We start from the raw sequence: 27,537 nt of genomic DNA on the forward strand, positions 1-27,537 counted from the left end.
CTGAACCATCAACAGGTAAAAATCTCATCAGCCTTTCAATTACTTTGGCACAGTGACCACATGACCTGGATATAGATTTCTGCTTACAGTCCCGCTGTATTATATTCAGACAGCATGGTCTTAAGGTAGCTTTACCAAGAAACTTTTGAGACCTTGTCCTTCTGAGTTACCTTGTCCAGGACATGACTATCTATATTACCCGGTCTGAGTCTTGCTGGAGCTACCTCTATCTTGTGGTATTAACAGAACTAGAAAAATTGCACAGAAAAATACTGAGGGTTAGAGGATCAGGAATGCATGTAAAATGAATGCTGTCCTCCTTTTCCAGAAAGAGGCAATGGCTTTTCTTCTTCTCTTTGACTAAGTTTGGGAATGGGAAAAGCTCCCTTGAAGAATGCTTGCTAAGTAACACATTTACGGTCTCCTTACGCTCCAGTGCGAGCCTTACACAGAGGTAATCTGTCAGTATATCGATCCTGACAGAAAAGCTGGCCTCTGCACACCTTTGAAGGTTGCTGCTGCCAAGCTACTTTATACCAAGCAATTACAACTGCCCATTTGGAACTGCAAGTATTTTCTGGAATCTCACTAAAACATCAACATGGAAATACAGCAACCTGAAGACTGATAACAGCATGCTGGTTATACCACTCTAGGGACAAGACAACAGCACTTTGCAACAAAATCCTGACTTTGAACCTTTTGATGAAGATTTTAAGGTGCCTTTGATCCAGTACTTGGGTCTTTCCTTACAATACAAAGTGGACAAAGACCTACCATCATTATTATTAGATTCAGGGGATGGAGGGATGAGAGAGGAAGAAAGGAAAGAGGAAAGGTAAGAATAAGATGAGGAAACATTTGTTCTACTGAAGACATTACATAGCTTTAATGACAAGCTTTTTGAAATATCTTGTTCATAATTTCTTCTCCAAATAGAGGCAGAAATCTAGGTTGAAGGTGGTAAAAACATCTGGATGGTAAGGCTCCACTGGCATTATTTCCAAAAATGGAAGCATTGCCTCTGCTTGCATCCCAAAATTTGCAGAAACAATTAACCCTTCCCCAAAATAAAGATGGTACTTCACTTCAAATTGAACACCCAAATTTACTGCCACGAACCAGCCAGCAAGCCAAGAAGAAATTTTTCTTCTAGTATTTCTGATGCAGTTGATGGTTCACATTACTTGTAGTCCTGGCAGGAGGAATGCCCTGAATTAAGTTGCAGCTAGTATTGTATATATTGGGCAGTACAAGCCCCTCAATCTCCAGTCTGCTGCCAAGCGCTAAAGCAAATGCAAGAGTTCAGCCTTACCCCTAAGTCTAGCAGTTTAAGGTATGAACGCTGCTATTCTACGATGACCGCTATCCTACAGTACCAGAGGGTCCCAGGGCATAGCATCAACATTTTAAGATCTAAGAAGATTGCTACCTTTTGCTTCACAAGCCAGGCTTTACAAGGCAGCCTGTTTTTCTGAGGGAGTGCAGGAGTGAGAGCATCTTGGCCTCTTTCTCCGTGTACAACCTCAGCTTTTACTGCAGAACACAATAAAAAAGGTCAGCAGGAACACTTGTACAGAACGCATGGCTATTTCTGCCCCACGCAGACCGAAGCGGGGTCAGAGAAAGGTTGGGATCTCTAATGACATCTATTTTCAGTTAAGATTCTCTAGCCTTACAGATTCTTTGGGAAAAATATTTGCAGATGGCCCATCAATCTGTGCTGTGCTCCCCTCCCCCTCTCTCACAAACACACCGAGCATCTGCTGCACCATTGTTTAATGGCACTGCAGTTTTGCACGAAGGCTGGGTCTCAAAACCTGGAGATTTGCGTGCAGGCAGAGGCAGAACTCTGGTTCTGTGCGTACCAGCTTGACACTGGTCTCAGGGTGACTAACATCCATGTTCTCCACATCCCAGTTTCTCCATAAACAGCAAAATACAGTGCCTGAAGGATTAGGGCTGCAAAACGATGTCATTCAGTTCAGTGGGATTTCTTATTGTTATGAGTAAGGGTATAAAGAATCTTACTTACATACAAAAATTGGCAACAATGCTCTACTTTCAGATAGGCTTACAGGTACAGCAAATAATACTTTCCAAGTCTGCATATACCCAGAATATATCCAGAAACTAACTGGAGTGTTACTACACTCTTGCATTTGTTATAAAAAGACTCGCTTAAAACTTCCAGTAAGAATTTTAAAGCCGTAAGAGGTTTGCCATTTAAGCTTGTAGCATAAATGTTAGTTAGGTATGCCACAGAACAGTGCTTCAAAAATTTGTATATTCTCACAAGATTTCCCTTTCCAAGAGAAAGAAATTATTTTCCCTCCCTTCTCTGCATTGTCAGAATAAGTAATCAGCTGGGGAGAACCACAGACTGATCAGGAGTGTAAGACTCAGTCTTGGTACCAGCTCTGCATGTATGGAAGTGACAACAATATAAAGGGATCAATCCCACAGTCAGCTCTGTGCACGCTTGCATTATTCCAAGAATAACCTCCTTTCAAATGCCATATGCCTTGTGGAACACAGCAAATGCATTTATTTTCTCAAAGATGTAGGACCTTTTCATGAACAACTTGGACACTGCCTTCAAGAGACAGCAGAGAATTTTGAAATTATTTATCCCATGTTATTTTCTTAGCCAAGTGAGGAGCCCCACCCTAGTTATTCAAGGCATGTCATGACATGGAAGTCCTCATGCAGCAATTGGTGAGAGTAACTTCTGCATCTACGCGACATCTCAAAGTCAATGACAGGTCATGTAAAGCCTGTATGTCTGTATGTTGCTAGATACAAGACCGGGGCCCACTTCAAACCCTCTTCTTTCATCAACATGGTGCTTGTGAAGCCAGAAATCTTTCTTCTCATTATACTGCTAGGATAAGCTGCATATCTAAGCTCAATTACCAGTCAGTAAAGCGATACTCCAAATTAAACACCACAATTATAGCCAAGAAGCTCTCCTATTCAATGTTATTAAGCTACTCCAGCCTGTAGGCAGCTCCTTGAGACAAGGCACACACTGCTTCACTGCACCTAAAATCATAATCAAATCCATGAAATACAATGGTATGTATTTATATGGACACATGCACAATGAAGAAAGCTTTGTACGTTTTTATATTTTGGACATAAACACATTAAGTCTCTGGAAAGACTTTTCAGAGAGTTCCAGTAAGAGCACATCCTCTTATTGTAAGGCAACTCTGAGCCCCATGATGGAAGTGAAGCAATAAATCACGCTAAGTAGTACCAGACTGTAGAGATGCAAACATGACTGCATTTTCCAAGCTATAGCAGCACAGGTTCTGCAGCACAGAGAGGACTAGAGAGAGGCATTCATGGCTCTTCCACCATCTCTCAACAGAAACACTGTCATTCCAAACAGATTAACAATGATTATTCTGCAATTCCATTTCTCATAATGCAGTTCTTTGGTGGATTACACATAGCATAATTGACACCAGTCAATATTCAGTTTGTCACCTTCAGCTGGCTGAACACTCACGATCCATACAGACCAAATAATTTGTTTTGGTCAGATCCTGCCACATCTGCTTTAGTCTCATTTCTACCCAGCCCAAATGCTTTATACTGTAGAAGTATCATTTACCCATTTTGTGCAGAGCTATTGTGCGTTTCTGAGTCATCACTGTCGCTGATGACAATTGTGTCTCCGTCAGTGCTGCTAGCATGGCCGTTCGCCATTCCATTGTGATGGGCTGGAGCTACAACTTCCAAAATCTTACACTGCAACCTGAAATAAAACACAGACATTTATTACTATCGAAGTCTTTCACTAGCGCAAGGAGTCTAAAGTTGTAGCAGATATTATTTTAAGAATACATATATAACTGAACATAGTATTGTGTACTAAATACGTAAATGCCTAAGAGCCTTGCACTGAAATACTAGGTAAAATATTAATTTCATGAGTTCCATCTAATAAATGAACAAATTCATCTGCTTACACAGCTATCAGCTTCACCACTCAGGACAACATATCAAGTCACTGGTAAAATTATTTCGGGTTGTGAATTTTTTTTTTTTTCAGTTCTCACTTAAGTAAACTAAAAGTTAACTTAATGTGTTATTTTAAAACTAGACACCAAAGCTTCGACATTTATTTTGCTAGCAGTCTAAGAAAAGCAAAAGATTTTCAGAGCCCAAAGTCTTTGTACTTATAAGAGATCATCTACTGCTGTTGATGACCTAAATAAACAAGGCTGAAATGATCATTATGCATCTAATCTTAATAATGGCCCATTTATCTGCTGACACATATTAAGGCTCCATCTGGCATGCACACAATTCACAAAACAAGTCTATCCCTTTGCCATCCTGAATGCTAGTTATAAAAAGCAGAATTAACTACATATTAAAAGTATAATTAATTGACACTTCATGCTGGGTAACTGTATTAATAGTTGGTCCTTAACCACTAACTTTCACCCCTTTCTAGAATTCCATGGTTCATATTTTTTAGTTTAATCTCCTAAAGCCTTGTCTGCTTCATGAAAATTAACTATTGCAGTCAATGGATGCTGTCACACACTACCACTAAAAGCTCAAAGGGTGGGGGGAAAAAGAACACATAATAATTCTCTTCTCTGGGCACCAAACACTGTCTCCTGAAATGTTATGAAACAGAGAATACATGAAGCACAGGGCTTGAATTAGCATGGCATCATGCCTAAGTTAAAAACAAACACACACCACCACCCCCCCAACAAATCTATGACAGACAAATTCTAAGTGTTCTTCTGTCTAAACTGAACACTAGCAAAAAGGAGACATGTGAAAATATTTCTTAAAGACCTTTTTCTGCAGGCAGATAGTACTATCTGCACACATTGAGGGGAAAAAAAATGAGGGGCGCAGAGGGAGAAAAGTTGAAAACATTAAAATATCCTAGGTTGTATTCGCTTGCGAATTTAGCTAGGACCAATGACACAATTACTGCCTGTAGCTGTCCTCCCCAAGCCTCTCCAACAGGGAGGGCACTCCAGGATGCTCCAACTGATGTGTTATTTAAAAAGATATAAAACTAATTTTAAAAAAACCCAACTTGTTAACATCCTTACATATTCCTAAAGACAACAATATGACCAATGCTTAGTTATCCACGGGGACACCAGAGCTGCCTGCATGCAGAGGCAGCCTGAGCCTGCTGGATTCACTGACCACAGGCACGCTGCTGTTCCATTGCAGCTGGTCCCATTTCCAAAGCTGGCTGGTATGGAGCTGGAAGACATGTTTTCCTGGTGAGTGGAGCTCAGGCTAATTAACTGTGCAAATCTAAATAGACTCCATGTAAAGAACCAAGAGCACCGAAGAATATAATGGAGACGGAGCCTAGTGGCCGTTCACAAAGTAAGTCCAAGTCCAACAAAACTTATTAAGGTCTGGCCCAGCACCAAACTCCAGCTGAGTCCTAAGAGAAAAGTCTATCATTACAGTATCTTGGTTTTCCAGTATTTGGAACATCACAGCCTCCCCTTCATACGAAATAATACGGAGCTGACTGCATGGCAGAATGTGTATTATTAGGCTGGGGTTTTAAATCTAACAGAGATAACCTGCTAAAAAAGTCTTCTTAGTAGAATTATTTGTGTTTCAGATTATAAAACATATTTCCTAGAGAGTTCAATTAAATTTTAAAAACACTTTTGAATTAATTTCTAATGGAAAATAACCAAAAGCACCAATGCTGTAGGTAGCCTTCATGAAAATTAACTTAAGGCAGTAGCCTTAATGCTACTAACACTTAATTTGTTTACTATTTGAAGACCACTAGAGGGAGCGCATATACACTAAATTTGCAGTCACAGTAAGACAGCCACATGAAAGCTAAATCGCAACCTATGCTACCCAATGCCATGAAAGGACAAAGAGGCTAAAACACACACACACACGAATCAATCCTCCTGGACAAAAAGACTTGAATATTTAGTTACCGAATGTTTTACCAACACTTAATTTACCTGCTTATCCATCGGACAGCCCTGTCATTTACAGGGTATCACATCTCCTTCTGTAAGAACGGAAATTATATATTCTATACACTCGATTCAGTGGAGTAGCAAAATCCCCTTTTTATTATTAAACAGGGAGAATGACTAATGCAGTAAGCTATCACAGAAAACACGTGATTCTCCATCCTTTATGCCTTCATTCAAATCATTACCAGAAATCTTTGGGGAAGGAATCAAGTGAAACACACATTACCTGGCTCAGTAAAAGCCTAATCCAGTGAAATTTAATGGTTACTGATAGACAGGAGATTAAAGAAAGTAATGCAACCGTTCCTTCTGGCATTAAAGAAATAGTAATCTATGAATTAAGACTTTCTTTTAGCCTTGCTACAGTCAAGTCATGGCTAGTAGCATCCAATTCCCTGGGCTAAGAGAGGGAAATACACTCTGCTTCTAGTGCGAACGAAGGTCTGCTCTTCTTAATAACCTAATCATTCCTTGAGTTCACTTAATTATAACTCTTATTTTACACCATAAGGCACATAAAACAGCAGAGCTGAAAGCTGAAGCAAGACATTCAAATGATGCATACTACTTGAAATAGTTTCTAAAAAGGATAGATACCTTAAGATCATCACAGAGCTTATGTCAAAGTCAAACCACGGTCACTATTTCCCATAAAATAAGAACTGGGGGCACCTCAATATAAAAAGACAGCAGCACCAAGTAAATAAATATGTACCCCAATATACTCCTCAGCGAGGAAGCACTTTCTTCAAATAATAATAAATATTGTGAAAAAGCTTACAGCCACACTAAGTGAATCCCAAAGGTATTCAGAAAAGGATCAGATAAATTGAGAAGAGCCATTTACACAATAGTCCCATCAACTGTAGCTCAGACACTGACAGCCAAAAGCTACAACAGTAAGCCTGCAAAAGGATTATGTTGTACTCAGTTTTGCATACCTCTTTCTGCACTGCAGGCTGCTATCAACAACAGGGTACAGGTCCTCTGACCTGTCCCAAGGATGGCCTTCATGCTCACACCTTTCTTCTTTGCTACGCTCAGAAACCAAGCCCCTCAAGGGCTCTTATGTTACGGGGAAAGGTTCCAAGAAGTGCTTGGTCTATATTATTAAATCTGGGTGGGTTTGTTTTTTGTTTGGTTTTTTTTTTTTTTTTAAAAGAAAGACCACCACCAGAGCCCAAAAGTTTTAAACACAAAGCCAGAGGAAGTATCACCAATGTAGTTTGGTTTTTTTTTTTTAAATACCAGTGCACATTATCTTCTCTCTCAAATGAAAAAAGAGATCTTCCATTGACTTCCGTGAATTTTGGGTAGGGCTGGTCAGCTGCACAGGTGAAATAACATAACTGACTACAGCAATCTAAGGGCAAGAGACACTGATCGGACACTGTGGCACAGGACATGGTTTCTCCAGAAACCCAAGTCCATCAGCCTCTCTAGAGAATGATTCTGGGCTGTGCTTTGAAGAGCAGAACTTAACAGAACTAGCAGAAAACTTTAAGGTCAGACTGAACCTTGTCACTCCCAGAAGAATGGTAAGGAAGCAGCAGACTGAAGGTGTACGAGAGCAAAATGTGCCTGCAGCCTCAGGCTGCTGCTCCACGAGATGCAGAGGTGAGCTAACTAACAGTTCAACACCGCCAAAAGGGTGCCATTCCTCCTCCCCACCGCATACTTGGTGCGGTGCTTGCTTTTTGTAGCTCTGACGCTCAGTGTCATTTATTGATTGCCATTAAATTGAATTCAATTACCTGACACAAAAAACCCCAAACCAAAACAAGAAAACCCCTACCCCAACATGAAGAGCTGGGTAAGTTTGCGTCATATCAGCTGCTTCAAGAGGCTCACTGAAGGACTTGATGAGAGCTACAACATGCGCAAGAGGCAAATATTGGCCACAGACAAAAGCAGAGGAGGAACAAAAAGTAGTACGACCTCCCTCATTTAGAGGCCCTGAGACACTATAATTTCTTGAGTAGCTCAGTGATTTCAGTAGTTTATCCCTCCTAACTGGAAAGGGACATCAAGGCAAATGAACACTGGTACACTAGGAAAGTCTGTTCCAGCGAAACCACACACCTAACAAGGTAGTTGGGCAAGACATGGTACATGCTTCAGACTCTCCAGCAGTCCAAGATGAGAGTGATTCAGGAAAATCCAGAACAAAGGGTAAGTGTAACTTACTTGCCAAATTTCTCTTTCATTCAGCTCAGCAACTCAAAGGCATGTACACAAGCTACTACAAGAACACAATTTGAAGAAGAGAAAGAGAACCTGCACTCCACTATGTAATGGGCCAAAACCAGCCATCACAGGAGGTCAAGCGGAAACCTTGACACTGCAATTATCAGGACTTTCACTTACTCGGAGAAGTTCTTCCCAAATGCCGAGTAGGCCTTTACATCCAGCCAAAGCTGGAGTTACAAGCCGTGAGAGGAAAGACCACTTCTCGCTGCCTGTCAATTGAGCGTTCTGCACAACAGCTTTTCATCTGGCTGATGCTAACTACTGCAATAGAAATAATAGTCTGGCACTCTCCTATGTCCTCATTTCAAGTAAAAAAAACAAGATCCCTTGAAGGCCCAGGTAAGTTATAAACATGCCTCTTGTATGCTTTACAATAAACAGACAAATACCATCCCTTGGATGTAGAAGGTTCTTTCAAATGGGGCAGTGGGGGACTATTGCAATACTTTGTGGCCAACTTTTAACATAAAGAAAACAATGATCAGTGAGTCACAACCAAAATGAAATTCACTTTTTAAAACAGACCCAAATGAAATAAAAAGTTTTTCAAATGCCAGAATTAAAAAAAGCACACCTTTTCTAATAGTACATAAAGTTAGCTGAACACAGACAACCCCAAGAGTAATACAAGAAGCTACAGTAGCAAGTACCAAGTACCACCAAAAAGCTATAGCCTCATTCTGTTTTGTCAGCTTTTAGTAAGTTTTTCAAAAGTAAATGTCAGATAAGTGCAGTAACTCATATCCTTGTCCTAACAGTTCTCATACACTTGAAAGTAATTAGAGATAAAAGTGAGACAAGATCTGAAAGAATAAGTGACATCTTTTACTAAGCTAACTGGTACAGTTTAATGCACACACAAAACAAAAGCACACAACAAGGAGACAAGTTTTATGCACATGACAGCTTCCTGAGGTACAGTAAGAGCTGCTGGTTTTGAGTTTTAGCATCTCCATTTGTATGTCAAGTTATAGGTAAGATTGTATGCTTCAAAGAAACTAGCAAGAAGCATGTTTTTGCTTAGGACAAGAGAATATATACACGGTAGCTGCACTGGTTGTCTCCTGTGGAATTAGGGCAGCACTAACACCAACACCAGTATATGCATCATTTTGACTGCCCAGCCTTCCATTCATTGTCTTGAACTGATTAAAAAACCCAAAAATCATAACCCAAACAGACCAAAACCCACACCTTTAAATTTATAGTTATAAAAGTAGAGAGCGTGTGCAGAAATGAGAGCTAACAGAGATTGGCAGTGCCCCAAAATAGTTATAACAGCTGTTCAACAATCTCTAAGAAAGGAGTTACAGGTTCTCTCCCAGATACCATCATCTCATAGCTTCCGTTAGTCAAATACAAATATATTTATTAGTCAACAAATACAAATATATCCCAAAGGACTTAAGGGCAGTGGAAAGCAAATTCCTTAAAACAGCAATGCTGGAAGAATGCAAACTGTACTTGCTCTATGAATAGGTAAGCTCTCTTCAGTACTGTCAGCTATGCTGTTTCATAAGCACCACATTAACTTTGCTACTGGAATTCAAATTCACATTTCAAAATAAAGGAGGAAACTTTTTCTGTATGCAGGAACTTATGCTTAAGCCTTACCACTGCAAAAACACACTATAACTTTCTGATTCTGTAGATATTAGCTTCAGTGCCTCTGCATCCAGGCTTTGAAGCCTACACGTCAAAGGGGAAAATTTATTGGTGGACTAGAAAGTAATTTAAATTCACTGTAACTTGTTGAAGTCTAAACGTGGAAGACACTTTGCCTTTTACTACCTAGTGATCTTAACATTAACTTACCCTAGTTCTCAGAAGACAACTATATATATGCAAGTAATACCTTGTTGCCAGTTTGAATGAAAAAGTTGGAAAATTAGCTATGACTTTCTCTCTTACAAGTATTACCTTCTACCATCCCAACTCCATATCAGCTAGGCATATGCCACATATGGCCTATGCCACACGCTTCCTGTGCCCCAGTTAAGACTTACAGAGATGAAAACAGTATACAAATCTTTTAATTGGCCTAATGCAGTGGTTAATCCACTACGAACAGTCCTAAAGCACTAGGACACCAGCCGAACGATTGATGGGTTAAAAAAAGAAGTTTCATTTACAGACAAGACTGCTCCATGATTATCCACATTTCCTACAGCTTGGCAACGGTCAACATCAGATCATTCAGAGCACAGAAAGGATGTTAACCTATACCTAATGTATGATCAGATGCAGCAACCTTCCTTACAGAAGTAGTAGATGAAGTCCTCTGTTAATAGGTTCCTTTTAAAAACACTATGTTCTCTTAAAGCATTCTGGTGTTGCCTGCTCACAGACATTAGGCAAGTATTCTTTTGCAGTGGTGTCATCTAGTGGTCAAATTCAATGAAAAAAGACATTCCTTTTTTTGTATCTGCCATGTTCTGTATGGTTTCTTCCTTCTTACACACTACCTTCAAGCAATCTATTTTAGTCTGCAGGTGGCTGACTTTTTAATTAAGTTCCATACTAATTGTTGGACAACAACTGGTAAGGCATAGTCACATAAGCTATTTTTAAGGGTGGGGGAGGGGGAACTGAAGAGTTAGTAGAGTTGTCCAACCTAAAACCTCAGATCTCTTCACTGCTCAAGTCAGACTGCAAGTTTACAGATTAATTAACTAATTATCATCCTGCTCACTTGTATACCCTAATAAAGACAGCAATTATTTCTTGCGATAGCATTCAGTCTCAGAACACTGATGGTTAATCACAACTGGTTGTTTACCTGCTTTAAATCTACTTTTTCCTCTGACAAAATTAAAAAAAATAAAGCACGCTCCTGACCTCAAGCAGAAAGGAACAGATCCTACAGCTGAGTGAGTTACACAGTTGTAGGTTTTATTTGGTGTGTCCGAGGCACTCACTGAGGTTATTTCAGGTAGGCTTTCCACACCACATAGTTCCAACTTTCAGATAACCGACTTCAGATGCCAACATGTTGAAAATCAATTTCACAAGTTTTAAGTACCAATAATACAACACAGTACTAAGAGAGCAACAAATGGACATGTTACTTCAAGAGATATCATTCCTTGTGGAAAAACAAAAAGCCAACTAGTATCATATGGGTCTTAAACTTTTAGTTCTGCAGAGCAAATATAGGAAGCAATCCCAGTGATGTGGTCAACATTTTTCCTCTGCTTCAATAAAGCGTGAGTTAAGTTAGCTGCTTATTTTACATCTTAACTGACCACGGTTAACGTGAAATATTGCTCTAATTTCCCCCCCCCCAACAAAATCTTGAACAATTTCCATGCCTTTTTCAATGAATTACTTTCCATAAACAGCAATTGGACATTCTAATAACAGTACTTACAGTGTTGGCTGTTTTCAATTCCTTGGCAGCTCAGACAAACTTAATTTAAGTTTTCTGTATATATTATATGATGTTTCTGACTGATGTTTCAAATAATAATTTTGTCTTTTATGAAGGCAGTACTAGGAAAACATTGTTACACAACTCCTACAGTTCTTTAACTGGGAATCCAATCCGCTCATGTTGTAGTAGCACAGCTGCTACTTTGGAGAAAAGTCAGCCCCACTTTAGCCAGAAAAGCTGGACACATGTAAACCAAGAAAAGCTAGCCATTTTTAATCAACACATCATCTGAAGGAGTTAAAGAGCAAGCAGAATTATCTCCTTGCTGCTTCTACTAGATTACCAAATTAGACACATCTTTTCCAGAAACTGCCTGAACAAGCCACATCATACAACTGGGGGGCTTTCTCTGCAATTTCTTTCTAGTTAAGAAGGGCTGTTAAGCCACCAGACATACCAAAACAACAGGAAGACAGAATATCTCCCAAACTCTCCGGGTTCCTCCTACCAGACCTCAGCAACAAGGCGGAAGCAACCAATTCAAAACTGAGCAGCACAACAAAAGGTTAGAAACCAGAAGAGCCTGAGAGGGACATAAGATCAGAAAAAGCAGAATCTGATGCCCCGCTGCATCAACCAGAACACACGGGTTGGATACAAGAACCACCGGTCTCAAAAAAAAAAAACCAAACATAACCTCCTTCTGCCTAGTCTCTCCACAAAGCACTTGTCCTCTTACTCTTTCTAGATCACCTGTCCATTGCTTACAGTACTATAGACTACATCATATGCGCAAGATAAAAACATTTACGTTAAGCCAAAATGCTAACCCTTCTAGTGTTTGGGTTCCCTCCCATTTACTTTGTTCAAAATCTAGAAAGCTGCATCAAAGCAATCTGTCCTACAAGAATATTACATGTGCGAAGTTAGGAGCTATAAAATATCAATACATAAGTTGTTTGAGCAACCCCGGGTTACACATGCATTATGTTGTAGGCTTCACATTAAATGATGCACGGAGCTCAGATAACAAATGATCCTGCTGACATTACATGTGCAAAAATCTTCATACATAAATGCAGTGGAAGAGTTTACAACACCACAACACAACTGCATTTTCATGATCTGCCAAATTCTGTTGGTCTCATAGGATGCTATTATACTATAGATGGACTGTGACCATTTTTGCTAGAAAAGATCACAAAAACATAGCTGCACAGGACAAACATGCACAAATCACTCTGTTGAACAGCCGTGTTATTTACAAGTAACAAGAGTTAGTATACTTAATCCCCAATGTAGTACTTCAAAATATAGGTCAAAGTCAACTGTTAATTGGGCAGAAGAATAACTATGCCTCACCTCCTCCCACTTTGTATTCTTTAATTATATATCTCTAAGCATAAAAATCCCTCTGCATTACTATGTTATTTGCACTGTTTCCTGGATTTAGTGTTAAAGGTCTGAACTAGCTCTCTGCTATACACTTCTCTAGAATATCAGTGGTATACAATCAGCTAAGGTGAATTTTTCATGCTTCATTTTACCAGACACAAGTTTATACTTATGTAGTTTTAAAACATACAGTCTCTAGCAGGTTAATTCTCAATGGAAATAGATTTTATCTGAATCTTCGATATTTTGAATGCTATCTAGCCCACCCCAAAGGCTTAAGAAATTTAGCTTATAGCCTATCAATATATTGATCTGTGAAAGTGGAAAATAAACACAAAATTGTTAGATATGTATCTCAACACAATTTTGAATAACCAAGAAGATTGAATTAAGGGCTGGTAAAAAAATTGATAGCACTAGCTTCACAAGATACAATCCTATCACAACTTTATCTGAACAGAATTTAGCTTACATGGTAAGCAGAAACCATTTTGTTAGGGCAAACAAAAACCGATTTATGATGGTCTAAAAAAAAAGTGAAAAGGATTCTGAATTTCAAAAGATGAAGAAACAAGACAGACTTGTATTTACTGCGTATAAGCTTACTTTTCATTTAAGCGTTGAAAAGCTAAAATGCACACATAAATATTTTAGCAAAGAGTTTAGAAAAGCAAGAGAAAGACAGGAGGGTTGTTCTTGGGGGAAAAAGGTTTGTTCTTCTAAAGCATTCTTTTTTTGCTATTAGTTTAGAGACTGACAGTACCAAAGATTGAAAACAAAGTCATTTCATTGAGCAAACAAAACCCAACAGCTGAACTACACTGACAGTTCATAATATTCAGGTTTCTAGTTAAAAAAAAAAAAAAGAAAAAAACCCTTATTCTCCAAGCAAAATGACTGTAATACTAGCGGTAAACTGAGTCTAGTCATTAGACAAGTATAAAGATGAGAAAGATAGAAACAAACTTTGGATATACATTTTCTGTACAGAAAGCAACAACTCTACTGAAGTTGTCCTGACTTTGCAGACTGGGACTTCACTGGTTGAAAGGAGTAGAGCAGGGAAAAGATGGAAAGCTTTTCTATTAAACACTGAACTTACGTACATACCCATACAAATTTCCTTACAACTTATCTCCTGCAGCACATCAACAGATTTTTCTTCCTGGTGTAGTACAAAATTTGCCTTAAATAAGATCTGGATCACTAAAAAAACTCATACAGAATAACTATGTTCTCCAATGACCATTTTCAACCAGCCCACTCCTATCACCCAGTATATACCAGATTACGTGCCGACCTCAGGCTACCCACAGAAGCCAAGAGGTTGTGCCCCATCTACTCTGCAGCATAAGCTGGCACCTGCCTCCTGAAAAAAGCAAAACAAAACAACCCCACAAACAAAGAATAACAACAACAAAAAAACCAGCGACAGCTGAACCCACAAAGGCTTTAGAAAACATTCTGCAGGTATTTCCAAGTTGAGCACATTTAAGCCTTTCCCATTTTAAACCTCAGTTAGGTGAAATGGCAAACTCATTTAGACAAAACATGGACCTTTTCTAGTCCTCTCCCAGAAGCTGTTTTAAAGAAAGACTCAAGTTAGCTACGTGTTGTAAAACAACTTATTTATACTACAGAGCATATGTACCAATGACATGAGAAAGCAAGCATCTGAAGCTTAAAATTCTTCCAAGTTTTTAATCAGTCTAAGATAACAATAAAAACATTTGCAATATATACATGAGTATAAGGGTAAACATAACACTGAGTGGGGGAAAAAAACCCACATCACACTAAATCCCAGATGATCACATATTACAAACATTTTATGATTAATTCCCAGCTTCTCTGAGAATGCAGTCACAATGTTCACCACTACCTATAAAAAGAAAAAAATCCAACTTCCATTGATTCTTTAAGCTTTCAATAGTTCCGCCATTCTGAGTACACAAAACACCATGTGATGAATTACATTCTAGATTATTTCATCAAAACTTTCATATGATTTTTCATTCATAGCTTCCCCTAGTTTCTCATTAAATCTCATTGTATAAACAACCCACCTTTCTCACACCAGGGGACTGACATTCCTTTGCAAATCCACCACATGGACCAAAAAACTGCAGTGTTAGGACCTGAGAGAGCTGTCCTGCCTCCACAGCTGCTTCTAAGCTAAGAAAAGAGATACCAAGCCCAGCAATACAATCCTACTCTTAATTAAAGTAGGGAGGAGCAGTAACAGTATCACTAGCTTAAGCATCACACCTCACTTCAGGTGTGTTTGATGGAGTTCATTATCCTGATTTTTGGTTTTTAAAAATGCACGCAAATCCACACACACGAAACAGAAAGAAATACATATCTATTTTTAAATATACTTACCTTGCACCATTGTTTCTAACTACTTCCACTGTTTCACCAACAAAATACCGATCCTTGACATAAGCAAAGATTTCATCACAGATCTCATGAAGTCGGGAGCGATGGGTAAGGGTGGCCAAGTAGAGAACTGGAATGATGAGTGCCTCTGGAAAACTCTGAAGATTATGTCTGGCTTTCTTCTCTGATTCCAGTGCTTCCTGATATGTGAGTCCTGGTTTACCTGTGACAGCACAGCTCCACACAAGGCTGTTGCACAGAATGGTGCGTTCAAAAAAATCACTGAAAAAACAGAGGGTGGGGGGGAGAGAGAGAGAGAAAACAGCTGAGTTCTGGCTAATATTTTAAATTTACTCACTATTAATACAGCAGCCAATTTCCTTTACAAGCCTGAAATACAAAGGACAGCTCTAGTCCTGTACAGGTTGTAGATAATCAAGGGTTATTTACCACTTTTTAGCCATGGCATGGTGAATTGCTATTGTAAAACCAAAGTCTCCTCTCACTACAGACTACAGTAGCAGCATCAAGACCCAGAAGTGCTGCAAACAAATACTCACATGTAATAAGTCTTATGCATAAGAATAATCACACTGAGTTTAAGAGGTGTCATATCCTCCCCACATCCCCCACATTCCCACAAATATTTGCAAGAGGAGGGTCTAAAACTGTACAAACATAAAATAACTTTAAGATCACAGAAACATGTTGAAACTTGAATAAGTTTCGGATTTTGAGTGCCCTAGCTCACAAATGAAAAGATGGGAGAGGTAAAAAAAAAATTAATGTCAAGTAGTTCTCTAAATAGTTTTTATTCCTTCACTGTTTGCATTGCTTTTAGAAAAAGCATTAAACTATTTCTTCCTACAGATTCTTCTCCTCCATTGTTCCATTAGCAAATACTGATTCTCTGCCTTCCCTGTACTTCCAATTAATACTAAAATTACATGTTATTATTGCTTGCTTACTAGTTATTATATTGGAATCAAGAAAAAAGAGCTTTCATTAGTCAGTACCTGTCAATTTTTGACAGGTATCAGAAAAACAGCGGTTTGTTAAAACACTTTCTAGCTGAAGTAGATGATGTAGCTATTTACAAAACCATGTTAAAACATATCATATGCTATGGATCAGTGATCGCACAGCGGAGCAATCTTTCAATATGCCCCAGTTCAGACTGATTTTTATTTGCCTTCCTTGAAAAATCTTAATGGACTAGTATTGATAAGTATGTAACACACAACATGACAAACTGAGTTTTCTTTTGCCTTGTATTAGTTCAACATAGCTATTTCAAGGCACACACACAGTACTTTCAGAATACTGCATGCTACACAAGATACCTATACTGAAGTTTCATTCCTTTAAAAAAAAAAATTACGCTGCGCAGTGTTCCCATTTTTAAAAGGACTAAACTGTTCAAATCATTTCTAGTAATGGGGTTAGAGAATTGGACAGCTCAAATTTTGAGTTTTTTTCTTGCAGGCTCCCTGCAAACTCAAGCTGGCAAATGTGCATCAGTTAGACTGATGCAGACAACGATGTTCACTGCAGATGGACAGATGAGCCATAACAATTTGTAAATGAAAATGGAAATTCCAGATTGAGGACAATGGAGGGTCCTGACTCAGATAATCCTTTCTGTATGAGCACAGGATTCCTCTGAGTGAGAGAAAGATGCTTTAGGAAGAACATCAGCTGTGAGAAGGGGAAAAGGACAGAAGAGGAAGAGAGATATTATCTGAATAATATTTAATAGCTACAAAATTTCAGATTTTTATATCACCTGCATCTACTTAATATATTTGACAGTACATGGGTCTAACACTCATAAGTAATAAGGAATCATTTGGGTTTGCTTACTCTCAAACAAGAAAAGGAGAAGAACAAAGGAGAGAGAATGAGAGAAATTGTTCTTCAATATATGAAAAACAACGGATGGCTGTCAGTCATTCTTTGTGTATAGGACAGAATATTCTTTTTTTGCTGTCAACCATGGTGAATCAGTATCTTTAAGGTACAGAATAGTTACTTAAACATTTTAAAGAACAGGTTAGACAAGTGTTTGGGGTTTTTTTGTTTGGTTTGGGTTTTTTTAAGGTGACAGAACACATAAAACATGATCTCTTCAGGTCTCTTCCTGCCCTACATTTCAATACTTCTGTATCAGATTCACAGTAATTTTTAGTAGTCTAACTGACTTCAATGGATAAAGAAACATTTACTCAAATCTTCATGCAGCTGTGTGGCTCTAGATACATTTTTGTGTCTCACTTACCAAAGAGGTTCTTAACAATTATATTTAGCCAGGATAGAGAAAACCACCCTAACAGTGATTTAAAAAAACGTAGCAGAACATAATTTTCAAAAATGATTGGGGGGGGGTGGGGGGAAGAGAAACCGAGGTTGATGCTGACAGTGTCCCTTTAAGAGCTGCTGTTATTCTTTGTGAGGGGACACCGTGCAGTCAGGCTATTTAAAGCAACAGCATTGAACTGACGGGGGGGGGCACACAAAACACACCGACAAACCCCTCTCTCAAAATTTTACACGTGCAAAATTCTGAAGATTACTTTAACTGAAACATATCCGAGGAAAACATTTTTCCATTTGCATACAAGAGTGGTTTGTGCATCTAGTTTCATTCTCCCTCATTTCCTCTTTTGTTTTGTGTGGATTTCCCCCCCCCCCGTGAACTTACGGGGAAGAAAAAAAATCCTGTGAAAAAAAATTACATTCAATTTTGAAAGCATTATTTGTCTTTTGCTAGTCATTACCTATAGGACATCAAAACCATCTGTGGCTTAGTCTGTTAACGCAGTTTTATTGCGGTGTTTTAATGATCTCACTTTAACTTGGTTTGAGAGAGAGGAGAAAACAAAATCCCAACAGTACAGCAGTAGATGTTACTTGTAGGACTCTTTGTGTCCCTGCTGCACATCGGTTATCACAAAAAGACTTACAAAGAGCAGCCACAACAGCTCCCAAACCAAGAGAATGGCAGCAGCAGCAGTGATACCCTTTCTCTTTAATTAAAGAGTAATAATGCTCTTGACCATATTCTACATTCAACTGAAATTCACAACAGCAAGTGCGTCTGCTGCTACGTCACATCTGAAGCCTTATCTACATCTTTGCCCAGGGTACTACAGTCTTCAGGGCTTCCTCGCTGCTTCGAGATCTCTGTAACTCTTGACAAGATGGAGAAGGAAGTTCACACGAACCGCGTCCACAAAGCTCACTCGCGTGGTCCCACCGGCCTGCCAGAAGTCGAAGGGAACTGCAGCGCCCTGGGGAAGATGTCCACATCAGCTCAACTACCCAACCAGCGGGGACTGAAAACCGAGTTGTCTCTGTAGTAGCAATTAATGCTGACTTCTCAGCTGGATGCCTTGTCTTCATTTACATTCTATAGCTAGCTTTCCATGCAAGCTAAGGAAAACAGGAAAACTATCAGCAAATCATTGAGAAGTAGTTTAATACTGCTAGCTGGGGGGTATTTGATAGGAGGCAGTTCATTCACAGAAGCCAGAAATAAATTACTTGCAATCTCTGTGCTGGCTGCATTTGCAACAGATATAAAAATCCAGCCTAGAAATGACAGGTGCCTTTTGCTTGAACTAACCAAGTATTCCCATTGAGCGTCCAAGATCTACTGTATTTTTAGTGTGTTTCAAGAACATGTTTGTTTCAAACCATTTCCTTTTATTCATTTTCTTCACATATATTAAAAACAAGTTGGGGGGGTTTCTTTTTTTAAACAAAAGAATTATATTCCAGAGAGTAAAAAGTATGAGAAAGTCATGTTAAGTGAAATTTAAGAGAGAGGAAAAAGCTCGGGGGGGGGGGGGGGAGCTATGGAATGTCTAATTTGTAATAATTGTTATTTTTAATCCTGAAGCCCCTATGAGCCTCTAATAAATAATCTATTTAGTCTACGATAGGAGGGTAATCACGGAAGACCAACTCTGCCATTCTGGATCACAAAAGCATTCTTGTACTCTGTCTTATCTCCTGGTCAATAATACATATTGCAAAATAATGCACAAAAGAAACAAACAAACAAAAAAGCTGAGAAAGGGACATTTATTCCTTAATATTTACAGGTTAATTACACATTAAGGAATATATCTCAAGTTATGAGTTTCTCTTCAACAGAAAAATCCACCTAATTTAACTAAAGACACTTTTAAAAGCCTTTTGAACAGATCTCTTTTTTACTGTAACCAAGAATTCCACAGGCCAGTCTAATAATTAGTTTCAGTAAGTTTTGAAGATGCAAAACTGCTCTTTCCCCTCCGTGTTTTAGAATGAGGAACATTCCTACCACCGTATTTATACTACTCATTATTTTCTTTTTCAGGCTGTCTTCACAAGCAAGACTTCCCATACTTTTAATAGTAGCTTCTATATCAGCTATTAACTTTCACAGACAAGGTGTCAAAGACTGGTGGTAACATCCCACTGGTTTAATGTGTTTCTCATGCATCTCGTGCATCCCTGTACTTCTTTTCCAGCTGCTACTATGGCTCCAGAGACCCTTTTGTTGGTCTGTCCCTCTAACCAGGAGCACAACCAAGCATGAAGAACATCAGTACCCCCAGTTCCTGTTACTCCTGATAAACAGAATCGAATGCTGCCACCTCACTGCACCCCCTTTTAAACGGTTACAAAATTATGCGATGGTATTTCAGATTAAAAAGGAAATACATCCTTAACAGGAAAGTCATTACTAGTCTTGCCAAATTTTCCTTGTATTAGCATAATGATTTCTTATATAGAGAATAATAATACTAACACATGATTTGTATTCATCTCTACTAAAGCTGCCATGGGCATGAAAGCAGCTTTTCAACACTAAGTTTGTGCTGTTAAAAAAAAAAAAAAAAAAACCCAAACAACCCAAAAAACACAGACAACCCAAAAAACAAACAAGAAAACATCTTAACCATTTGTAGTAATTAGAACTGTTCATACAGTTGAGGAACGGGGTGAATTCAGGTTACCATATGTATCTATACAGCCTGCTTGATCTAGTCAGACTCCATATAAATTCCCGCCTCTAAAAAATGGAAGTTGCTATTGCAAAAGTTGGTTCAGAGAAGCCCTATTTAGACAATGGTTTTCTTTCATGAAACAACTACTACAACTTTTAAGAAGTGGGCCCTCCCTATCCCTATTAATCTAATTGCCCCTGCTTAGGCAAAGAAATGGGAAGTGCTTTCAGAAGACATTAGCTATTTGAAGCACCACTTTGCAACCAGCAGAGACAAGGATCACTATCTTTAATTGCTGAAAGATGACCCTATGTTCTCCAGTAGATTATGCCGCAAACAACTAGCATGAATCCAAATTTACTCATCTGTGCCAGGACACCTTGCTAAGTAAAAATACTAAACTTTTCAATCCAAAGCACCAATTTTACCCAACCTAACAAAAAAGCCAGAAGACAATTAAAAAAAAAAAAAAACCACCAAAAAACCCAAAACACCCCACAAACACAAAAAACAAGCATAGCAGTTTTCTGCAGTTTTCCCAAAAACCATGCTCTAAGTCCTGACCTCTGAGCTAACCACCCACTGACATTTCTAGGGATGGCCTGTGTGAACACAAGTCTAAATTTATCCCTTAATTCGTGAACTTTGGTTAAATATGGAATTTGGTCTTTCATACTTTTTCTTAGTGACAACATCCTTGCAGTGTAAATAAACCAGCCAGAGCACTAAAATATTCACCGAACCCTTTGGGAGCAGAAAGACATTTTAAAAGGATACTTTTCATGCTGAAATTTTAGCAAAACTACACATACCTGAAACATATTTCAGCGCAGTGTCAACAAATACGTAAGAGTCATCTAATTATGTGATAATAATTGTAACCAGAAAAGCAGCTTTCAAAATATTGGAAGCTGGGGGAGGGGGACTTAATTCCTACAGAAACAGGCAACTGTCAGCTCTTGCTCGTTAGGTTCTTATACACCCTAAAATGAAAACGCTCCTTACAAAACTTCCACGAAGAATATTCCCACTTCCCCCGTGAGTACATCATCCAGGAACAGTAAGGCATTACCCTCCGAAGTTACCTAATGCAACTTCTTTAAGATTTTATTAAGGTGAAGAGTATTTGAGTAAGAAAAACAAGTCTAAACACGAAAAAGATTTAGGTGTGCTCTAATTTCATATGCTGCAAATGAAAAGTATTTCAGATTTAATCTCACTAGTCTGCACGTCTTTTAAAAAAAAAAAATAAAAAGAGAGTTTGGATGCGGGGGCCTTTTTGTAGGCGGGGACGGTGCTGGATCAGACGGACGGTGAAAACACATTTATCAGCTTTTGAAAAACGTCTCGCTAAAGACTTTCGGGCCATTGTTCTTACGAGCGATAAAGTAAGCGGGAGCAAGTTGGGGACTACCCGTGCATTACACCTTCAACGGTTAGCGACCATTTCACAATTTCCACCGGTCCTTTTACACACACAGAGAAGGACGGGCGGGGGGGGGGAGAGAAAAACACAGAGGAAGGGACGGAAAGAGGGAGAAAAACCTCAGGAGAAAGAGGGATGGCGAGGGGACAGGTGTGCCCGCTCGGTTTAAGCCCCGGCGGTGCGGCCCGGCCGGGAAAGGAGGGCTCCGGCCGCGGGACCCGCGCCCCGCCGGACAGGTGCAGCGGCCCCGCGGCCGGGCCGCCGGCCGGCAGGGCCCGCCAGCCATTTCCAACCGGGTCAGCCGGCGGCTCCCCGCGGAGGCGGGGCGAGCGCGGCCCTGGGCGGCGCGGCGGCCCCGGCAGCCCGGCCCGGCGGAGCGCCGGCCGCAAGGGGTTAACCGCGGCGGGAGCCGGCCCGGGGAGCCCGGCCCGGCCGAGGCCGCGGGCTCCGCAGGCGGCGCCCCCCGCCCGGCCCGGCCCGGCCCGGCCGCTACCACAACAATAGGGCGGCCGGCCCCGCTGCCCCGGCGGAGCCCGGGCCCGGCGCGGCCCCTTCCGCGGGGCGGCCTAGCGCCGTCCGCCGCCGACACGCGGCTGCCGGCGGGGGCGGAGGGGAAGGGGAGAGCCCGGGCCCGGCCGCCGCTCGCTGCCGCCCGCCGCCTCCCACACGCGCAACTTTCACTTCCCCGGCGGGGGCAGGGGGACAGGGGCGGGGGGGGGGAGGCAGGAGCCGGGTCCCCTCCTTCCCCGCGAGGGGAGGGGGCCGCGGGATACCCCGCCGAGGAGGGGCAGGGATTCCCCCTGCCCCGGGCGAGAGATCCGCCCTCTCCCCCCACCCCCTCGGGAGGGCACGGGCTCGGCGCCAGCCGCGCCCCCCCTCACCCCCCACCCCACACCCCCCCCGGCAGGGCTCCCCGCGGCGCTGCCGGGGAATCCCCTCCCCTCCCCGCCCGCCCAGGTGTCAGCGGCCGGGGGTTACACCGCTCCCTGCCCGCCGCCGGGGGGGGGGGGGGGGGGGGGGTAGGCAGGACGGACACACGGACGGACGCGGACGCAGTCTCTTACTCGTAGTCCCTGAAGATCTCGTTAGTGACCCTGCAGTAGAAAACGCGCTCGTCCGGCCGAAGGTCGGCGGGGGGCTTCTCCCTCACGAAGGGCTTTCGGTGCAGCAGCGGCATCGCCCCGCTCCGCGCTCTCTTCCTGCCCCGGGACCCGCTTCGAGGGGGGGGGGGGAGAAAAACAGGGAGTGAGCGAGCGCGGGCAGCGGCGCCCCCCGGCCCGGGGAGGAGGGAGCGGGCCCGGCCTGTCCCTCCCCCCGGGGGAGCCGGAGAAGAAGCGGGAGAAAGCGCCGGCGGCGGCGCGGCGGCCTTTTGTGTGCCTGACACGCCGCTGCCTGCCTGGGACTGCGCGCGGAGCGAGCGGCGGATCCTTCCTCCCGCCTCCGCCTCCCTCTGCCTCACAATGGGGCCATGACGCCGAGCGGCGGGCGGAGGCGGCGCCCCCCGCCCCAGCCGCGCAACGTGCTCGGCTCGGGGATACCCCGGCCGCCGCCGCGCTTTGTCTCCTCCGGCTCCCCTGCCCCCGGGTCACCCCCTTCCCCCGCCTCTGACCCACACACGCCGGGCCGGACAACAACTTCCACTCCCCCGCCGCCGCCGCCTCCTCCTCCTCCCCGCAAACCAAACACCCGGGAGGGGCAGCGCCGACCACTTATCTCCCTCCTTCCCCTCCTGCCGGGACGCTGCCTAACGAGGGGTCCTCGCCCTTCCAGCCCCGCGCCGCGCCTCGCCCCGGCCCGGCTCCGCCGCCGCGGCGGGACAGCGCGGCCGCGGCGCGGGGGGCTGCCCGCCCTCCGGCCTGCCGCTCCGGGGGGCTCCCTCCCCGCCTGCCCACCTGGTGCGGCCGCAGGCTGCCCTTGCTGCTCGGCCGCTGCGAAGCGCGGTCCCCCTCGCCGCGTTTCTCCCCTTTCCTCTGCCCCCCCCGGCTCCTGGGAAGTTTTTGATCTACTTCTTCAAGCCCTCAATCAGGAAGAGCGGCGGGGAGGAGCCTTCCCCTGCTCTCCCCTACATCTTTATTGGCCGCTCGGTGCCTTCCAGCGTGTGTCACACAGGAAGACAGCGAGCTACATTATTAATTAATGGCTGAGAGGGCGCATCCTCCATTTTTGAATTATCAACCGGAGATCTCCGGTGCAGGGGGGGGGGGGGCGGCGGGCGGCGGGCCCAGGCCGGCTGGCCGCGGCGGGGAAGGCGGCTCTTTCCGCACGGCGCTGCGGGCCGGGCCGGGCTGGGCTGCGGGCGGCACGGCACGGCACGGCACGGAGGGCGGCCGAGCCTGCGGCTGGTGCCCGCCCGCGCCTCCTGCCACCGGCATTACCGGCGCTTCCGAAACCGGCGCCGGGCGCCGAGCAGCCGCCGAGCGGCGGGGAGACCACCGGCCCCGGGGGGACCACCGGCCCCGGGGAGGCCGCCGGCCGCTGGGTGCCGGGGCGATCCGCTGTCCTCAGTACCTGCCCGGGCAGCGGGGGCAGGCGGGGCGGCCCCTTCGGCGGATCCACAGCGGCTTCGGCGTTTGACAGGGCAGCTCCGGAGCCGTTTCGCGCTCGGTGACAGCCCAGAGCCAAGGGGCATGCTGCTGTCACAGCGTGCGGGGGCACACCGATATATTTTGCCGAAGGGGACATTATATGTAATTAAGATGAGCATAAGAGTTGTACGTGGGCCCCTTCACCTTGCCTCATTTTTTTTGCCAGTTCACCGAAAATGTCACTACGTGGTTTTACTAGTGTGTTCATTTTTCACCGCTTTTTTTTTTTTTTTTTTTAACACTAATGCACTTACAGTGCCATTGGTAATTAAAACTGGGGTGTTAATTCAATTGTGTCCTTAAGCGTGCTAGCCAGCTTGGAGACATAAAAACGCAGAAATTCCACGTCCATTATAGTTCATCATCACAAGGTCCGGCACTTATATGAAAAACCTACAGAATAATTGTGGAAACTCCATAGAACTAGTGAGGTGAACAATATCTGAAGGCTGACATCTAAATAGTTCAAGTTGACGACTTAAAATGCTGTTCCTGCAAATAAAGGTCCCGTGCTGTTTCCTGCACCTGTGCATAGGTTGTTGTCTTTACCTCTGCAAGTAAAGGCAACGATCGGCACTGCTGTAGCCTGTGTGACTAAAACCTAAAAGAATGTTAACATCCAATCCATGAATTACTGTGTTTAAAAAGTGATCAGGTTTTAATCAAAAGCACTGAGAAATGTTAATGCTTGCTTCTCCTAGTTAAGTTGACAGCATACAAAGCTTGAGCCACGAAACAGGTTAACTCCTGAGTCCTACCAGTTTATTTTCATTTGCTAGCTGGCTTCACTTTGATTTTTTTAATTACTTTCTAGCAAAGGGCACAAATGCAACTGGAGTTAATGCACTTGTATCTAACATCTGGTAATTTTTAGTTCGTTTTGCATCAAAACTGTACAGTATGCCATGGTTATGACATTTAGTGTTGCCAGCTCTTGTGAATACAGTGAGATTTTGCAACACTTAGCTTTGTTTTAAGCTCTAGCTCTTCAGCAGACGTGATTAAATTGGAACCTCAGGTCTCCTTAAAAATAATTACATTTCTAAATCTCAAGTTTGAGAGAAAAGCTTGAATATGTGAACCTGTCAGACTTACAAATTAGAAGGGAAAGAAAAGCTTTGAGTTTTGAATTTTTGTATATCTCATTATTTTTAAGCCAGTATCATGATGTTTGGGAACTTGGCTTATTTTTTTCATGCTCGGATTGTCAGCACAGCATTATTTTAGCACTAGTTGGTACCCATGAAAAATGCATGAGTTGATAGAACTGTGACATCAAAAGCAAATTCCCTTTCCCTTTTTGCTCTCTCTTGCCCTCTTTCTCTTTTCTTCTCACCTTTTCCTCCTCCTCTTGTTCTTCCCCCCTCATTATTCCCTTGGTGATTTTCCAGTGAACAGATCCTCACTGAGTAATAGGGTTGCACTGTGTCTTCATGTTCTTAGGATACAGAGGAGCAGTTCATTCAGTTTTCACCTCTGAATCCAGCTCTGTTCCTTAAAATCCACGAATCCAGGCTCTGAGTCTGCTCCCAATAAGGTCAGCGGGAACGAGAGCAATTTTTTATGACACCAGCTGATGTCTACTAAGTGGGCGTTGAGAATTCAATGGAAATTAATTCTGAGGAATCAGAAAAAGGTTACTAACAGCCATGCTAAATGGAATTCCCTAGCCAGGGAGGTTGCAGTTCTCATTCATAGACCTTTAGAAATAGTTGTACTGGGAACATAAAATCTTATAAAACACTTGGTCTCTATGCTTTACAAGGGTAGAACAATTTTCTGGGGACAGTGTCAGCCCAGGCTCGGGGCTGTCCCCAAGCTGCTCCTTCAAAGCTCCCCACAATTTGCAAATTTTTAATTTCTTTTCACTTGCTCCCTGCTTTATTGCAGATTTCTTTCCTTGTCCTATTTCTTCCTGTCTTTAAACTACCAAGAGCTGCTTTACACAAAGATATTCTGAAATACCTATTCAGATATTCCAAAATATCTATTCAGCTATAGCCACTACCAAATAATTGCACACGTGACTATTGTTATTCTGGAACAAGTATAGCACATGGAATTATTCTACTAGAGTGTTGCCACTTTAAATTCATACCTAACTTTATATTGGAATAACTCATGTTTAACCAAATCATATTCTTGGAACCATGCAAAAGCAAAAATTTTACTCGGTTTTACCTGTATTATCAAGCAATTGGGAGAGTTTTTTCTGCAGCGTAAGTTTAGCCATTTGCACGCTTGCTTTTTTGTTCTTTTTATTTTTCCCTCAAAGTTGCCACTTTGTTCTCTCAGGGTTTGGCTGAAGTCAGAGAAAAAAATTCATTGGATTTCTTCATAAAGGACTTCCTTGGACTTTGAGTGGCGTGCTAGGTTCTCGACTCTAATTTTTGTAAAAAACATATGGTTGAAAAGATAAATATGAAAAATGCACTCATTTGTGTAAATAATAGAATGCTAGTGAGTTGTTCAGTCAAATGACATCAATAATCTCTACCCTTTTCTCAGTTGACTGGAGCATGTAAAAAAGGAGAAGTATATATGTAAGCACCAACTCATTTTAATGCACTGAGTAGATTTGGGGGGGATGGTACCATCCCTTTTCTTTCCAAATGCTGTTTTGAAAATCCTTCATTTCCATAATGCAAACAAACCATAGATCACTTTTTTAAAGCTTACGGCACCCAGCAAAAACACCTTATTTATTCGATTATGCATTTTATAACTTACCGATACAGCTTTTTTTCACCTTTTGCCCTTTCTCCGCCACCTTGCTGAGCCAATTTACTCTTTTGATCATATATCTTTATGTAGGTTTTAAACTATGTGAGCAAAGACAATGTGCTGGTTTTATCAATCCACTCCAGCTGTGGGTAACAGTAACATTTGGTCTATTGTCTTTTACTGGCTGTAAAGTGCTATGCTCAGTTTTTAAGAACATACTCACTTATAAATAACATACTTCAGTTAAAAAAAAAGAGATACGCAGATGATTTTTCACAACACATTTCATTTTTCTTTCATTCTAGCTCAGTTGTATTTCAACATGCTTTTAAAGCAATTCTGTAATCACAAGGATGGGAGGTTCCTTATTCTGCAGCTGCTGGACGCATTCAAC

General features: G+C 42.2%; 1 protein-coding gene across 2 annotated transcripts in view; it reads right to left on the minus strand.

Annotated features, from left to right (window-relative positions):
• The window catches only part of BAZ1A (bromodomain adjacent to zinc finger domain 1A), a 65,574-nt gene extending 42,563 nt beyond the window's left edge, over window positions 1–23,011 (minus strand). For both annotated transcript variants that reach the window (XM_075712477.1, XM_075712476.1), the window contains exons 1-3: window positions 22,899–23,011; window positions 15,415–15,693; window positions 3,623–3,766 (exon numbers count right to left, since the gene is read on the minus strand). In XM_075712477.1, coding sequence (XP_075568592.1) covers window positions 3,623–3,766; window positions 15,415–15,693; window positions 22,899–23,011 — 536 coding nt within the window. The remainder of the gene's footprint in view (window positions 1–3,622; window positions 3,767–15,414; window positions 15,694–22,898) is intronic.
• Window positions 23,012–27,537: the final 4,526 nt, after the last annotated feature.

The sequence above is a fragment of the Pelecanus crispus genome, chromosome 6 (assembly GCF_030463565.1).
Source record: "Pelecanus crispus isolate bPelCri1 chromosome 6, bPelCri1.pri, whole genome shotgun sequence".
Classification (NCBI taxonomy): Eukaryota; Metazoa; Chordata; class Aves; order Pelecaniformes; family Pelecanidae; genus Pelecanus; species Pelecanus crispus.